Below are 16,936 nucleotides of genomic sequence, written 5' to 3' on the forward strand. Positions count from 1 at the left end.
ATGTGATCCTCCTTATTCAGGCTCCCTAGTATCTGGAATTATAGGCGTGTATCACCATGCCTGGCTAATTTTTTTTTCTTTTGGAGACATGGTGATCTCTTTATGTTGCCCAGGCTGGCCTCAAACTCCTGGGCTCAAGTAATCCTCCTACCTCAGCCTCTCAAAGTGCTGGGATTACAGGTGTGAGCCACCATGCCTGGCCTGACTGAGCAACTTAGGAATCCTCCATCCTCTTCCTGGAAGTAGGAAAGTGGGCAGTGGCTTGGTGGTGGTGGGAGGCAGGGAAGCTCAATGGAGCAGAGGCACATAAAGGGAGAGAGATTACTCCCTCCAAATGCACTTCTCAGAAAAAGCAGGGCTGCCAGATAGGAGTGCAGAGCTATTTCTTCAAAACATGACTTGCAATGTAATACAAAGTTAAGGGCTCCGGCCTTCTATGTCTTTGGGGGTCCCTCCTGCCCCATGAGATGTCCCAGGTCATGGCTGATGTTTCCAGGAGGAGCTCGTCTCATGGGCAAGTGCAGCCAACCTGTATACTGCCTGGGATTGCCCTCTGCCTGGGGGCATGGGACCAAAGTAAGGCCTGGATCACATTATGCCACCTGAGAATTGGGCTCAGTGGGTGATTTCAGGTTACCAGACAGTGTCAGAGCAGGGACAGTAAGAAGGATTGGCAGGGAGTGTCACCTGCCCCCTCCACGAGGTGGACCCACCCAGCAGCCCTCTTGGTTCAGGAGGGCACGATGCCAGGGTGCAAAGGCCTCGCGCCCAGCAGCCCCTGAAAAGTGGTTCCAAAAGATGAAAAACAGATGGGCCAGAGCCAGTCTCGGAACACAAACACCAGTATATTTTATGTGCACAAATGTGAAAAGGAAGAGACAGAGGGACCAATGGAGACACAGAGCAGGCAATGGGCACACAAACCGTCTTATGTCCTTCTCAAGAGCTGCCCAGCTGGGAGATGGTCCCACCCACTTTAAAGGCCCTTTAGCAGAGCTGGGGCCTGCAGCTCCTCCAGGTCTGGTTGGCCCCAGGGTAGAAGGCATGCTCCCTGCCATGGCTTCTCTAAGGGCTGGGCCTCTCACCTGTCTGCATCCCAGGGTAATGCCTGCACAGTCCAGGGCTTCATAAATGCAGGTTCTCATGAACTGACCCACTCAGCAGCTGCCTCCCCAAGAGACCCATGCAGAGTGAGGGACCAGGACAAAAGGGCCTCATGGGCGCTCCCTAGATATTATTGCTGTGAATAAGCATAGGCCATTGTAACTCACTGGCATTGAAGAGGGGACAGGGCACATGGGACAGGATGCCTCGCAGACATCAGAAGCAGTTCAACCATGCAGGGCAGCACATTGCAATCTGTAACTCAGAGACGCTGCCATGTCCAGTGGAGAGAGGCCCAGGACACCAGAGGTTCACGAACAGCAGGCAAGTACTCCCCACCAGCACCCTTAATGCTTGGCAGGGCTGGGATTATTCCAAACTTTGAGTCCCTGGGCACTAAGGGATTGGAGCCCTGACACCCAGAAAAGCAAGAGTTGAAGTCTGGGCTATCCCTGGTGAGATCTGAACCCATAGATCCTGTGGTCAGGTCATGGGTTGTTGCCTTCCTTTGCTGGAGGTTTGATGCCCTATGAAGGGTAGTTGGAGCAATGGGACACCTAGATGGAGCAGAAACACAATGCTGGATGTTGCCAGGCACACAGGTGTACCTCAAGACCTCCTGCACTTGGGAGTTTATAGGACCCAGAGAGTAAATGTGCCAGGGAATGCCCACAAGGCAACATCTGGAGCAGCAAGACCCGGTAGACCATTCAAGGGCTTGCTCTGGCTGAGAATAGCTGGTCACTGGACTCAGTTGTGGAATGGGGGTGTAAAGATGGGTAGTGGGGTCTAGGAGCCCACATGGAAGGCCTGAAGGGGTGCTGGGAGACTGAGACAACATGGAGTTGGGGAGAGAACCAAGGAGACAATTGCCCAGAGAGAACAGGGAAGCCAGACAACATTCTCCTCCTGGAATCTCTCCACCTATGGATGGAAAACAATCTACTTTCACCAGAAGCCTGATTCTCTGTAACCCTAAAGCCTTGGAACTGGGGCCAAAATACAATCAAAAGGAGGGCTGGCCCCTGAAGAAAGTAGTTAATCCCTGGATTTGAGGAGCCTGCCCAGGAAATAGGCTAGGAAATACCCTTCATTCTGCTCTGGACAGGGCTAACTGCAGAAAATCCTGCCAAAGGCAGAGTCTGCACGCTTTTCTCCAGACCTAGGACACAACTGTGGCCCACCCCACCACACCCTGCAACGTGGGTCATGCTATCTGCACAGTCTGGGCAGGACAGCCAGCAGGGAAGAGGACATTCTCTCCACAAGTGTTACCATCACTTTGTAATGATCCATAAAAAGGGAAAGGCTAATTGCTACCTAAGAGTCCTAGTGTGGTGAAGAAGAGACCATGTACCATGGGATGGGCCACTTTCTAATGGACCCCTCCCCTTGGGGAGTGAAGGTCAGAGCCAAGTAGGCTGCAGTATGTCACCTGTCCACTGCCAGCAATGGACCTGTCATTGGGCAAAGTGGGGCAGGGAAGCCAAGGTGCCAATGCCCATGAGTGTGGCAGGGTTAATACTATTGAAGGAGTAAGCTCAAAGGATCAGCCTTGTTGGGAGGAGTTTGGGGAGAGGGGCAGCCCTGAGGTTTTGCTACAGGGCTGGGGCTATGGCAGAACTAGAACTGATACCCTGCCATAAAGGAGGCTCCAAGAGCCTTCTACAGCCACAAGGTCCTCCTCTCTTTCTTCTTCTCATTCTCCATCAGTCTCCAATGCTAGAATACCTGGCTCCTCTATCCCATAGAGAGCTCGACTGCTCAGTTCTGGCTTGAACATAAACCAGCCAGGGCATAGATGACCTAGAACTCTACCTTTTCCCCACCAAACTGATTGCCTCTAGGTCCCCATTGTGGATCCACAGGGCCTATCCCAGCCTGCTTGTCCATTGGAGGGCATCGTTAATTCTCAGCTGGACCACTATGAGAAGGGAGCACTACCCCAGCCTACTAGACCAGGGGCAGGGAGGCGCAACTCAGGAACTCCCCAGGCATCAGGCCAGCGGGGACAGTGGAGGGAAAGCTGCAAGGGGTGGGAGTTGGGGGTGTCTCAGGGCTCCATCTCCAGCTCCTGTGCTGTCTAGGGAGCTGGGATGGGGCAGGTGTGGTGACCAACATGGATAAAGAGCCGCTAGCGGTAAAGGCCTTGAAAACAAGCGAGAAAAGGGGGAAACGCCACCCAACACACGGGGATTGAAACCTCCAAAAGCCCAAGGTTGGTGGGAATCCAGCACCACAGGGGCCCCAGAAGGCCAAGGGAGCAGCGCAGGGCCCTGGGGGAGGGGAGAGGAGCCAAGGAAGGGTCTCCCAGCCCTTGCAGACCAGCATTGCGGCCACACAGCCTCCTGGCTGCCCAGTCTCTCCTCGGCTGCAGCTCAGCAGGCCCCTGGGGAGGTATTGGTTGCAAGCAAGCACCTGAATATTGCCTAATGGAACCAGCCAAAGCCCAACTAAATCCAGATGGGAGGGAAGGAGGTCAGGCCTTGCCTCCCACCTGCAGCCCCATTCTCATCGTCCCTTAGCCAGGACAGGGCCTGCTGCTTCCAAAGTCAACTACATAATCCATCACTGCTCAGCCACAGGCCTCCCAGCACCAGCCTCTGAGCTGGGCTAGGATCCGTGGACCCTTCCAAATGTCCCTCTGCGACCTCCACACCCCATCCCCCAACACCTGACCACCTCCCCCTGCGGAGGTTAGGGGGCTGTGTGTGCCCTACACGGGTGAGGCCTGGCCGAGGCAGGGCTTGTGCGGCATGGATGGGGCAACCTCGCCAGCTTGGTCTCTTGGTCCATGAGTTCCATGAGAGAACCCCAGGCCCCCCACCCGCTCCCTACTCAGTCAGTCTTGACGTGGCCATTGGCCAGAGCTAGGGCGCCACTGGGCTCCCCGGGCTCGGCGTCCTTGTCAAAGCGGAGGCGGAGGGTGTTGCGGATGATGAACTGCTCCATGATGAGGGCCCCGCAGAACCAGGGCACGGCGTACTCCAGGGTGATGAGGCCCATGAAGTCAAAGTCGAACTGGGAGTAGTCCCAGGGGCAGGCGTTGAACTGGCGCAGGATGAAGCCGGTGGTGAACTCCCACAGGTAGGTCCAGAGCGTGTAGATGAGGCAGCGCAGGAGCAGCGGGCAGCGGCCGCGCAGCCGCAGGTACATGCGCTCCACGATGAGTATGGAGGTGCCGTAAATGAAAAGGGCCCACACGCTCGTGACCCCTGGGAACTTCCAGTTCAAGTTCACCACGAACTCCCAGGCCGCCGTGAACATCACCTCGCAGAAGTAGCCGTGGATGGCGTACAGATACCAGCGGGACAGCGCCGTCAGGGGCTCGGCAGACGCCATGGCGCCGACTGGGGCTGGCTGCGGGTGGGCACAAGAGAGACAGGTGAGGGACCAATGCGGTGGCTCACGCCTGTAATCCCAGCACTTTGGGAAGCTGAGGCGGGATTACTTGAGGTCAGGAGTTTGAGACCAGCCTGGTCAACGTGGTGAAACCCCGTCTCTACTGAAAATACAAAAATTAGCCAGATGTGGTGATGCACGCTTGTAATCCCAGCTACTTGGGAGGCTGAGGCAGGAGAATCACTTGAACCCACGAGGCAGAAGTTGCAGTGAACTGAGGTGGAGCCATTGCACTCCAGCCTGGGCAAGAGAGCAAGACTCCCTCTCAAAAAAAAAAAAAAGACCAGAACAACCTACCCACCCCGCTGACTGCCTCTCCAACTCCACCCAAATGCTACTTAGAGGGAGGTATCTATACTCCCTACAGCTTTTTTGGATTATCTGTGGTCAGATGAAGAGTCTGCTGTCCTGGTCCACCAATCCTCCCCATTTCCAGGCTACTTGCTGATTTCTCAGCAGGCCCATCCACTGGGGACCCCATTTCTTCCCCCACTTCTCAAACAGTTCCACGTCACTCCTAGTTCTGAGACATAAGTGACCCATCACATTTGTCCTTGTGTGTGTGCATGCCATTTTTTAAACCCTTTTTTAGTTACAGCTCATTGGCAGTAAGCACATTGGCACTGTTGTGCAGCTATCACCAGCAACCATCTCCAGAATTGTCATTGTCTCAAACCGAAACTTTGTATCCATTAAATACAAACTCCCATTCCTCAAACCCCTAGCCCCTGGCAACCACCGTTTTACTTTCTGTCTCTGTGAATTTGACTACTCTGGATGCCTCATATAAGTGGAATCATATAAACTCTGTCCTTTTGTAACTGGCTTAGCATAACCAGCTTAGCTTTCACTTAGCATGACGTCGTTAAGTTTCATCCCTGTTGCAGCACATGTCAGCATTTCCTTCCTTTTAAAGGCTGAATCATACTCCATTGTATATATCACCATATTTTGTTTATCCTTTCATCCATTGATGAACACCTGGCTTGCTTCTACCTTTGGGCTACTGTGAATAAGGCCGCTGTGAACACGGGTGTATAAAGGTCTGTTTGAATCCCTGCTTTCAACTCTTTCAAGCACATACCCAGAAGTGGAAATGCTGGATCCTATGGTAATTCTATAGTTAACTTTCTGAGGAACCGCTGCGCTGTTTTCCACAGCGGCCACAACCATTTTACATTCTCCATCAGCAATGCACGAGGCTTCCAATTTCTCCACATCCGCGCCAAACACTAGTTATTTTCTGTTTTGTTTTTATAATGGCCATCCTAATGGGTGTGAGGTGGTTCTCTCATTGCGGTCACATTTGTCTTTGCTCCATTAAATGGGGTTTTGTTTGGTTTCAGTGTTGAGGGGAAACCAATGGATTGACACAGGAAAGAGTCCTCCCCTGTCCTTCTGACTCCCTTCCCTTCCCCTCTTTGAAACCCCACCAGTCTTCAAGGCCCAGCTCCCATGCTGCTTCTCTCTACTTTCTCCTCACCCTCCACCAGCAACTGTCTGCACGACTCATCTGGCCCATTATCAGGTGCCACCCCAATGGCTTTTTAAGGAACATGCCCTCATGATCCAACTAGCCTGTGAACTCCTTGAGGACAGTGACTGTTGCACAGGCTGGTGCTTTGTGGCCTTGACACAGGCCTCTCCTGGGCAGGCCCTCTCTAAATGACATGTCCTGTCATGTAAAGGGTGGCGTAGGACTGCATCAAGAACGGGAAGGTAGGGCTTGAGAACATAAATCCCAGCTCTGCCAGCTGCCAGAGGCTTCACATCTCTGTCCATCCCCTCTCCAAGGTGGGAGAAGAGACTGAGGTTAAGGACATGAAACTGCAGTATGGACACCTGTCTGGGAATCCCAGCCTCACATTTCAGCTGAAGCAGTCCCAGTCACATTAATACCTACCCATCCTTGTGCATTGCAGTCTGGTCTTCCAAGCACTTCATTCATATTTTGTCATGTTTCTTACATAATTAAGATTCACATGAATGTCAGATAACTTTATTCCCATTTTTTTGGAGTGAGACAGTTGGAGCTCAGAGAGCAAACATCATTTGCCCCATATCCCAGGACCAGTAAATGACTTAGGCTAGAACCAATATCTCTTGATTTCTACTTCAAAACTTACCCCACTGCACATGACTGCCCATCTCTTAGACATATGTACTGAATGCCACTCCCCTGCTCAAAAATGCTCGATAGCTCCCTATTTCCTAATGAAACACAACAGCATCCTTTGCCTGCCATTCAAGATTCTTCATGAGCTCACCCCAATTGACTCTTCAGCCTTTTCCTCACAATCCAGCTCTTCTGTCTTTCATCTCCATGCCTTTGCAGGTCCTGTTCATTCTGTGGGGTGTGCCTTTCTCCTCTCAATTCCGTGAGTATAAAACAGCTTACAGATTACCTTCAGAACAAAATCTCTTTCATCCTCCCAGGTCCCAAGTCCTCTCTTCCTCCTCTGAATTTCTACAGCAGTTACTCTGTCTCACTCCCTTTGGTACAGGTTATCTTCCATTATATTATGTTGAGAATTTCAGTCCCCAGCTAGACCTCTTTCCTGTGTGCTGCACATACAGCTACTGCTCTTCCCTAGGCAGCTCCCACTAATGTCCCACAAATTCATGGGCAGGTGTAGTAGCTCATGCCTTAATCCTAGAACTTTGGGAGACAGAGGCAGGAGGATCACTCAAGCCCAGAACTCTTAAGTTTGAGACCAGCCTAGGCAATGCAGTGAGACCCTGTCTCTAAAAAATAAATAAAATCAAACCCATTATCTTTTCCCCAAAACCTGTTTCCCTCCTAAGACCCCCACCCCAATTAATGGTACCACCATGCACCCAGTTAGAACCAGAGGCCTCAAAGTCACTCTGGCTTCCTCTGCGACATCCCCACCCTAACATGAGTTCCTGAGAGTGAGGGTCTTGCCTGCCTGGTTCAGCACAGTATTCTCAGTGCCTGGCACAAAGCCTAGCACACAGAAAGCATTCAAGACAAGAATAAAGGCATTTCTTAGTTAGCAGTTGCCACATAACAAATCATCCCAAAACCCTGGCCTAAAACAAATACCATCTACTATTACAGCTCATGTGTCTGTGGTTGGCAGACGGCTGGGGCAATGTAGCTCCACTCCACCTGTCTCTCATCCTCCTCAGGGGCCCAAAGGAGTTGCCTGGGCATATTCTTCTCATGGCAAGGGCAGAGGCACAAAGGTGAGCAAGCCCAGCTACACAAGTGTGACTCAAGACCCTGTTTAAGGCATGCCCACCGACATCCCACTGGCTAAGGGAAAGCCACCAAGTCAGCCACTAACACCCACCCTTTCTACCTCTTAAATATCTTTGGGATCTATCCTCTCCTCATCATTCATCTTCTCATTGCTACCACTGCTCTGGTTCAGGCACTCATCATGTCTCACCTGGATGACTCCAAAGGTCTCCCAGCTTTGCCTTCTTCCTTGTAATTCACTCATCACAGGACGAGACTGTGTAGGAAAAAACGCAGCCTTTCTAAAGTACAAATCCAATGTTTCTTGCCACTTAAATCCTATGAATGGATCTTCTACATCTACAGGGTAAATAAAGCTCAAACCCCCAGGGACAGCTGGCAAAGCCCTTGACAACTTGTCCCTGCCTCCGATCCTGTCCTCCAGATCTCCACCTTGCTATTTTTGCTACCTGGGCCCCTCTCAGGACTGGTGAACCCATAATCCTCCTTTAAGACCCAGCTCCTCCTGTGTGAGGACTTTCCTAAGCACCCTGACTCCAGAGCTGTCTGTTGACTTCTGCACCCTCCCTTTTCTGTGGTGACAGTGAGCACTCTGCTTTGCTGGATTCATCTGAAGGCCAGCACCGGCAGCCTCCTGAGGAATGCTTTTTAAATAAGTGGTAAGAGAAAAAAGCAGGATTCAAAACTGAATATTCAACCTAACTTCGATTCTGCAAAGCCATGCATATGTGCACATACACACAAAAAAATCAATCATCTCTGGATGGTGATATCATGATTTTTTGAATATTTTTCATCGTACTCTTTTTTCCTAACAAGCACGTATAACTTTTATAAAACTAAAATTTCATCTTAAAATTGCTTGTGAAGTGAATATGTATTCACTGCGTTCATACCTCATATATAGAAGGTGTTCAGTGAATTTGCTAAGCAAATGAACCCGAAGAAACCCGAAGTCACACAAAATTAATGCAGGTTCTTCCCTCCTGGGTCTTCCAACAACAAACCATACCTCACAGGTCTGAATATGGCCAGCTGGTTAAGCTCAGGGGCCCCAGATGATTCTAACTGCCTGGGTTGGAATCCTGGCTGATGCTTTCCACCTGTGGGACCTAATGGAGGTTACTCGACCACCCTGTGCCTCAGGGTCCTTGTAGGTAAAGTGAGGATAATGAAAGTAACGACCACAGAATGCTGTTGTGAGGATGAATGAGCCAGTACATATACAACACTTGGAACACAGCCAAGGCTCCAGAAAGGGCAGCTGTCATTTCTGGCACAGAGCCAGGCTTCTAGACAGCCCTTCCTGCTTTTATGCCGCCTCCTACCTGATGCAGGGTGGCTGTGCCTCTGCTCTCGGCAGTCTCTAGGAAAGCTCTTCCTGTCCAGCAGGTTAGGTCTTCATCCCCACCCTGAGCACCAAGCTAGGGAGCAGAGAAATCCAGTGGCAACAATACTCTCACATACGGCCCTCAGGAGAACAAAACTCCCACAGACAGCCCAAGAGAGTGAACCTGAGCCTCCAGCTTCCCTGTGGCTACTGAGGGATGAATGGAAGAGGAAGGGTCTCAGGGCCAGCCTGAGGGGGAGGCTTGAAAAGACGGTAGACTGAAAGAGTCACAGCCTGTCACCCCCTCATTTTATCTTATGCCTCCCACCCCCAGGCAGGAGAGAACAGACCCAGGCTCCAGGCTGAGGCAGGCTGAGGGCCTGAGACAGATGGCACAGTGCAGGGATGCAGAGATGGCCGAACCTCCTGCCCTGACTCAGGCCCCATGACTTGCATATACACCCCTGGCTCTCCCAGCCCCCCAGGGCCCAGGCTGAAGGAAGGGGAACCTCACTTACAGGGGCTCTCCTGCAGCAGCCTGACATGACCATATGGATCTCATCACTCAGGCCAGCCCCTTAGCCTTGAGGCTGACTTTAAACCTTGCTCTTCTTGCCTCTGATCTCTCTGGGACAGCCCAGAATGGTTTCCCAGCTGGTAACAGATGGGAAGGTCCAGTCTCTTCCCCAACCCCAGCAGGTAACTTGGGAGAATTAGACCCCAAAACCCTTGGAGCAGAAGCAAGATGAAAGGGATAGCTGTCAAAGGGAGAGAGAAACCTAGGGTGAGAGACAGAAAGTTGCTCAACAGAAGAGTGGATGGAGTTCATGCCTGTAGTCCCAGCATCTTCAGAGGCCAAGGTGGGAGAATAGCTTGAGGCCAGGAGTTCAAGACCAGCCTGGGTGACATAGTGAGCCCCCCATCTCTAGAAAAAAAAAAAAAAAAAAAGCAACCTGGTTTGATGTGTGTGCCTGTAGTCCCAGATTCGAAGGCAGGAGGATTCATTGAACTCAAGAATTCAATGCTGCAGTGGACTACGATTGCACCACTGCACTCCAGCATGGACAATGAGCAAGACCCTGTCTCTTAAAAAAAAGAAAGAAATATAAAGAAGTGAGATGGGGGAGAAAGAAACAGAGTGTGCCCCAGGCCCAGATTCTGTTTCTGGGCAGCAGGAAGCCCATGGGTAGTAGATAGCGGGCTGAGGGCCTATCTACACACCACAGCAAGGTCAGTGTCCGATGGTGGAGCTAGGAGAACAGAGCGGGTCCATGTAAGACCAACAGGGTAAATGAAAGACCTGGCTTGGGGCAGAAGATGGGGTTGAAGAGAAAGGAATAGGAAACGGTGTCATCAGTTGACGTGGCAGCTCCCAGTGTGGTGGGGGAGATGATACTTTTAGCGACTGGGCATTGACTCGGATGCATTTTCAGAACCCCACTCTCCAAACCCATTTCTAGTCAGCACAGGAGCTGTGCTTAACTTTGAGCTAGGACAGGCTCACCTACCACATCCAGGGCCTGACAGGCCCCTATTCCCTGCCCCAGCCTCCGCCCACCTGACTCCCTGTACCCCTGGGCCCTTTCCACTAGCTCCTTGCTCAGCTCTGGGATCAGAACCCTGGGAAAGCCTGCAGCAGGAAGAACCAGCAGCTCAGTGCACCTTGGCCTGTTTCTCTTGGTGACAAACAAAACTGTCCTGAGGCCTGTGACATGAAGATAGGACAGCCCAGGAACAGAAATTCAGGGTGGATTGGCCGGGCGCAGTGGCCTAGCACTTTGGGAGGCTGAGGTGGGTGGATCACCTGAGGCCAGGAGTTCAAAACCAGCCTGACCATCATGGTGAAACCCCACCTTTAAAAAAAAAAAAGAAAGAAAGAAATCCAGGGTGGATTGAAGAGGAGGAGAGTGTGAGCAAGACTGAATGCTGGAGGACAGAGTTTGGAGAGCAATGGAAACCTTCACAAGCAGGGTTTGGGTAAACAACACTCAAATCCAGGAGTCCTCATACCTGATGAAAGGGCCTGGGCAAACACAGTCCCAGTGAAGGGCCAGGACTCAAGGTGACTTGTGAGATCCGAGAACTACCCCTCCAAGGGAACAGGTAATGCAGAGGAGGAGCTGGCTTTCAGAGCCTTGCTTGCTAAGAGCATCTCACCGGCTGCCCTCCGAGCCTGCTGAGCTGTTCCATAGGGTGGCAGTGGACACCACCAGCAGTTGAGAGGGGGTAAAGAGACTGCTATAAAAGTCTAAGACAGGATGTTTTGGTACCAGTACCATGCTGTTTTGATTATTGTAGCCTTGTAGTATAGTTTGAAGTCAGGTAGCATGATGTGGCAGGGGGATGGAGACAGTAAACCACCATGGCATGTATGTACCTATGCAACAATCCTGCAGAATGCAGGATGTGCACATATATCCCAGAGCCCAAAGTACAATTTAAAAAAAAAGAAAGAAAAAAAGTCTAAGACAGGCTGAAGGCAAAACCAGATGGAATGACTGCCCTTGGTTTTGTCACAAACCCCCATCTTGTTTCTGGGGGCTAAGATGCCACAACACAGTGACTCTGGGAATTTCTGTCCAGAGAAGCATCTTGCCAGGAAATCAGGATTCCCCTCCCAGGCAACCCACCTGGGCAGGCCTTCCGCTTTCACCCCACTCACTTCCCAAGCCTCACTCCCTATCCCCAGGGACCCCTGTCACTACAGTTCCATGTTCTAGGAAGACCCACAGCCCTTCTAGGAGGACCCTGAGGACAAGACAGTGGCAGACAGCTTCGGGAGTCCCTGGGTGCCACTGTGCTGAAGGTGAGTGGCTTCAATAAGGAAAGGGCAGAAACCTCCCTGAACATCTCCTATGGTCATGAAGTTAGCAGGGAGGAAAATAGGGCTTGCTCAGGGCCACAAGGGAAGCAAGTGGAGGGAAACTCCTGTAGCCACTGGCTCTTGCAAATGCCACAGAATTCCACTCTCGTGCTGTGGGCACCCCCCAGGAAAGCCCCAGGGATCAGTGACACTGCAGGCCTTGATGGAGTCCTCCCTCCACCTCCCAAGCCACAATAATAATAATAACCACGTGCTCTTCTCAGTATTTCCACATATTAACTCAAAAAATCCTCAAGCTCATTTTGCAGATGGGGAAAGTGAGGCAGAAAGAGCCTATATTCTTTTGTTTTTTTTTTTGATGGAGTCTTGCTCTGTTGTCCCGACTGGAGTGCAGTGGCATGATCTTGGCTCATTGCAACCTCTGCCACCCAGGTTCAAGTGAGTCTCCTGCTTCAGCCTCCCAAAGTGCTGGTATTACAGGCATAAGCCATCATTCTGGCCAAGCCTACATTCTTTTTTTTTTTTTAAAGATGGGGTTTCACTATGATGGCAGGCTGGTCTTGAACTCCTGACCTCAGGTGATCCACCCACCTCAGCCTCCCAAAGTGCTAGGATTACAGGCATCAGCCACCGCGCCCGGCCTAAGCCTACATTCTTATAACTATAAAAGGCAAGGCTGGGATTCAAACCCCACAAATCTGACTTGAGTCTTCGCACCTAATCAGCACACTGCACTTCCCCTGAGGCTGACTACAGGCTCCTCTGAGGCACTACAATTTTCTGAGTTTCTGCTTCTGGAAGGCTGGGATGGTATGTGGAGAGACAACAGGAAGCAAGGAGAAGGTTGTGAGCTTCTAGGTGGATCATTAACAACTTCCCAACTGGGTGTCAGAGCTCCCAAAGGCTCCCACCCTGTTCCTCAGGATCCACACAGAGGCCCTCCAGGTCAAAGCTGACAGTCACAGGACCATGACAGCAACCAACCCTCAGGCCTCACCAGGACATACACAACCCAGAGGCCCCCTGACTGCTAGCCCACCCCAGTGTTCCTGGGAGTCTCAGATGGCCCAGCCCTGCCATGGAGACACCAGCCAAGAGTAGGGGCCTGCTACCCAAAGGTGCAACAGCTAGAGTGTCAGGAGCAACAGTCCACACAGAGGATTTTAGGGGGCCTCAGATACCAAGCAAAGCCCAGCAGGAGGCAGAGCAGGATGAGTGAGGTTGGGATCTGGAGTCAGTTCTGGCACAGAGGTCCCTGGGGCTCAGGAAGCAAAGGATGTCCTGCACAGGGGGCTGGCAGGCTGGCATCCCAGACCTGCACGTGGCTGCCCCTCTGTTACCATTCAGGTCTCAGCTCAGCTGTTACATCTCAGGGACGTTTGATTCCACAACCCAAAATAGCCTCTTTGTCACTCACATCATTTCATTTTATTTTCTACATAGCACTTTCACTTTCTGATATGTTGCTACTTAATGATGATCTGTCTCTCCTCAACTAGAAGGCAGGCTTCATAAGGGCAGGGGCACTGTCTTGTTCACTGCTGTGTAATCAGTGCCTAGAGTGGTGCCTGGCAATAATATCTAGTAATACTTCTGGAATGAATGGATGGATGAATGGGCCCAAACAGGCTCAGGCCCTTAAACACTGATGAGGGCCGGTATAAGCAGCTAGCTGCCTCAGCTTCTCCTCCCTCCTTTCTTGAGAAATACAGCCATCTAAAATGTTTAATTTTAGCATTTAAAATTTTTTTCTCAGTATAAAAGTAACATGTGCTCACAGCTGAAATTTAAACATCACAGAATGACATAGAAAGCAAAAGTTCCAGGCGGGGCATGGTGGCTCACACCTGTAATCCCCATACTTTGGGAGGCTGAGGCAGATCACGAGGTCAGGAATTCAAGACCAGCCTGGCCAACATGGTGAAACCCTGTCTCTACTAAAAATACAAAAATTAGCTGGGCATGGTGGCATGTGCCTGTCCTGAGGCACAAAACTGTCCTGAGGCCTGTGACATGAAGATAGTACAGCCCAGGAACAGAAATTCAGGGTGGATTGAAGAGGAGGAGAGTGAGCAAGACTGAATGCTGGAGGACAGAGTTTGGAGAGCAATGGACAGCTTCACAAGCAGGGTTTGGGTGAACAACTTGGGAGGCTGAGGCAGGAGAACCTCTTGAAGCCAGGAGGTGGAGGTTGCAGTAAGCTGAGATTGTACTCCATCCTGATGACAGAAAAAAAAAGAGAAAGCAAATACATCTTAGAGAAAGTCACTATTAATGGTATGTTGTATAGTCATCCAAATTAAAATTTATTTTTTAAAAAGCCAATATGTGCATCATAGAAAAAGCATTCATAGGCTGGGTATGGTGGCTCACGCCTGTAATGCCAGCATTTTGGGAGGCTGAGGCAGAAGGACTGCTTGAGCCCAGGAGTTTGAGACCACCCTGGGCAACATAGTGAGACCTCATTTCTAATAAAGAAAAAAAAAAGCATTCATAATTCCAAACTAGCAGCGATGATCATTTCTCCCTTGCAGTATTTTCCTATGTGTGTATTTTACAAGTCACCGTAATATACTTATTCTCCAACCTGCCATTTTCACTTGCCATCACTATCTTTCCAAGTTGTTATATAGCCTCTGTGCTCATTATTATAATGGCTGTGTACTAACTATTCCACCAAGTGGAAAACTGTCATTTACTTAACCTAGGTGTCCAAAGGGAACAATTGTTTCCCATTTCTACTACTACAGATGACACAACAGGAAGTATCTTAATGCCTGTAACAGAAGAATTCAGCCCTTTTCCTCTCTGGTACTATTTCTTAATAAGATTTCTTAATGAATAATTGCCGAAGTGGAATCACTGAACCAAACGGTCCAACAGTCTTATGCCTGACAGCATAGATTGCTCCGGGGAGATGTGTCATGTGGTGTCTCCCATCTGAGTCACCACATTCCCACAGAGGCATCCATGGCCATCTCTCTACCCACAACCCCCTTCCCCACCCCACCTCCTACAGCCTAGCCTTGCTCACACCACCCTGGCTACAAATCAACTCAAGAACACACTTCCTGAAAAACACTCCAGTCAAACTGATTTTGCAAGCCTAGGCTGAGTGGAAAACAGTTCTGGCTCTGAATTGTAAACTCTCAACTAGGAGAGTCAAGATCTACCTAAAGTGGAGGAAGACCTGATTACCCCTCTTCCATTCCCTGCAAATTCCTGCATGGAATCTGAAGCTCTGGGCTCCCATGGACCAGCCTAGGAACTCCTAAAAAAGCTTGTTTGTTCAAGATTACAAAAACCCAGCTCTGCCTGCCATGCCTTCTGGGGAGCTTCCTTCCTGCAGGCCTCTGATCCCACCAGCTGCAGGCCCTGCACAGACATAACAGCCTTCAGGTCAGACAGGCCTCCGGGGGTTGGGAAAACAGCCAAATGTCATTTTTTAAGGCATCATCAAGGAAAATCCAGGGGCTGAGGCTGGAAAGAAAGGCCTGTGAGGACAGGCAGGGCTGTGAAGCTAGGAGCCTCTCACCCAACCTTGAGCTTATCTTGCTGAGGAGGAGATGCTGTTGCTGACTTGCGGCAAAAGCAAGAGGACCTGCTCCTCCGGACGCCTTGGTGCTCACTCTTACAGCAGCTAAGGCTCACAAATCCCCTCACTTCCCAGGGCCCTGGATGCCCTACTCAAGGCCTCCTAGACCAGCACCACATGCACTGCTCATGGCTTCTGGGCAGAGTCAGTCCCAGGTGATGCACAGTAATGCACACTATACAGATCTGAAGCCCAACGGCCAAATCCAAGACACTGTCCCCCAGGTGTGGGTGCTCACTTCACTCACATCAGCCAATCTGGGTGATACAGTTTGGCTCTGTCCCCACCCAAATCTCATCTTGAATTCCCATATGTTGTGGGAGGAACAGGGTGGGAGGTAACTGACTCATGGGGCTAGGTCTTTCCCATGCTATTATTGTGATAGTGAATAAGTCTCATGAGATCTGATGGGTTTCTTTTGTTTTTTGTTTTTATTTATTTATTTTGAGACGGAGTTTCACTCTTGTTACCCAGTCTGGAGTGCAATGGCGCGATCTCGACTCACCGCAACCTCCACCTCCTGAGTTCAGGCAATTCTTCTGCCTCAGCCTCCTTGTTTTTATTTTTGAGATGGAGTCTCACTGTGTCACCAGGCTGGAGTAGAGTGGCACAATCTCGGTTCACAGGTTCAAGCAATTCTCCTGCCTCAGCCTGATGAGTAGCTGGGACTATAGGCATGTGCCACCACACCCAGCTAATTTTTGTATTTTTAGTAGAGACAGGGTTTCACCATGTTGGCCAGGATGGTCTCGATCTCTTGACCTTGTGATCCACCCACCTCGGCCTCCCAAAGTGCTGGATTACAGGTCTGAGCCATCATGCCTGGCCAATCTGATGGTTTTATAAGGAGGGAGTTTCCCTGCACAAGCTCTCTCTCTTTGCCTGCCGCCATTTATGTAAGATGTGACTTGCTCCTCCTTGCCTTCCACTGTGATTGTGATTCCTCCACGTCTCCCCATCCATGTGAAACTGTGAGTCCATTAAACTTCTTTTTCTGTATAATTACCCAGTCTCAGGTATGACTTTATCAGCAGCATGAAAACGAACTAATACACTTGGTCTGGCCTCCTTTTTAGAGGCCACGTGGTGATAAGACAGCTCCAGCATGTGATGGCCACATATTGCTTGACATTCCCCTCCCACTGCAGAACCGCAGGATGGGCAACAGACTCAGAACTAGAACATCCAGACTCTTGCCCATGCTGATGAGATGCCAAGCAGGCAGGATCGCTAGGCTGGTGATCCCCTGGGTGCTTGTAACATACTCACTTATCACACCCTTGAGTGCGCAGCTCAGAACAGACATCAGGATCACTGTCCAGGAGTGTCCCAGGTTAACCTTTTTGGCTGGACCTTGGTGCCATTGTCAGCAACGTAGGCAAGCATCAGCCCTAGTGCTCAGCTGATCCTTGGCTGGTTGGCTGGCAGTTTCCATGTGTTCCTGGGAATAAACGA

General features: G+C 50.6%; 1 protein-coding gene across 3 annotated transcripts in view; it reads right to left on the minus strand.

The window, feature by feature from the left end:
- Window positions 1–826: 826 nt before the first annotated feature.
- TMEM229B (transmembrane protein 229B) overlaps window positions 827–16,936 on the minus strand; it is a 64,068-nt gene continuing 47,958 nt past the window's right edge. Inside the window, exons 2-4 of one of the 3 annotated variants that reach the window (XM_078335221.1) lie at window positions 16,751–16,922; window positions 7,923–7,988; window positions 827–4,464 (exon numbers count right to left, since the gene is read on the minus strand). In XM_078335221.1, the coding sequence (XP_078191347.1) occupies window positions 3,943–4,464; window positions 7,923–7,976 (576 nt within the window). In that variant the 5' untranslated portion in view covers window positions 7,977–7,988; window positions 16,751–16,922 and the 3' untranslated portion in view covers window positions 827–3,942. Of the gene's footprint in view, window positions 4,465–6,773; window positions 6,868–7,922; window positions 7,989–16,750; window positions 16,924–16,936 lie in introns of those variants that run through there. The other 2 variants (XM_078335222.1, XM_035260793.3) reach the window with 2 other exon arrangements.

Source organism: Callithrix jacchus, chromosome 8 (genome assembly GCF_049354715.1).
Source record: "Callithrix jacchus isolate 240 chromosome 8, calJac240_pri, whole genome shotgun sequence".
NCBI classification, from domain to species: domain Eukaryota; kingdom Metazoa; phylum Chordata; class Mammalia; order Primates; family Cebidae; genus Callithrix; species Callithrix jacchus.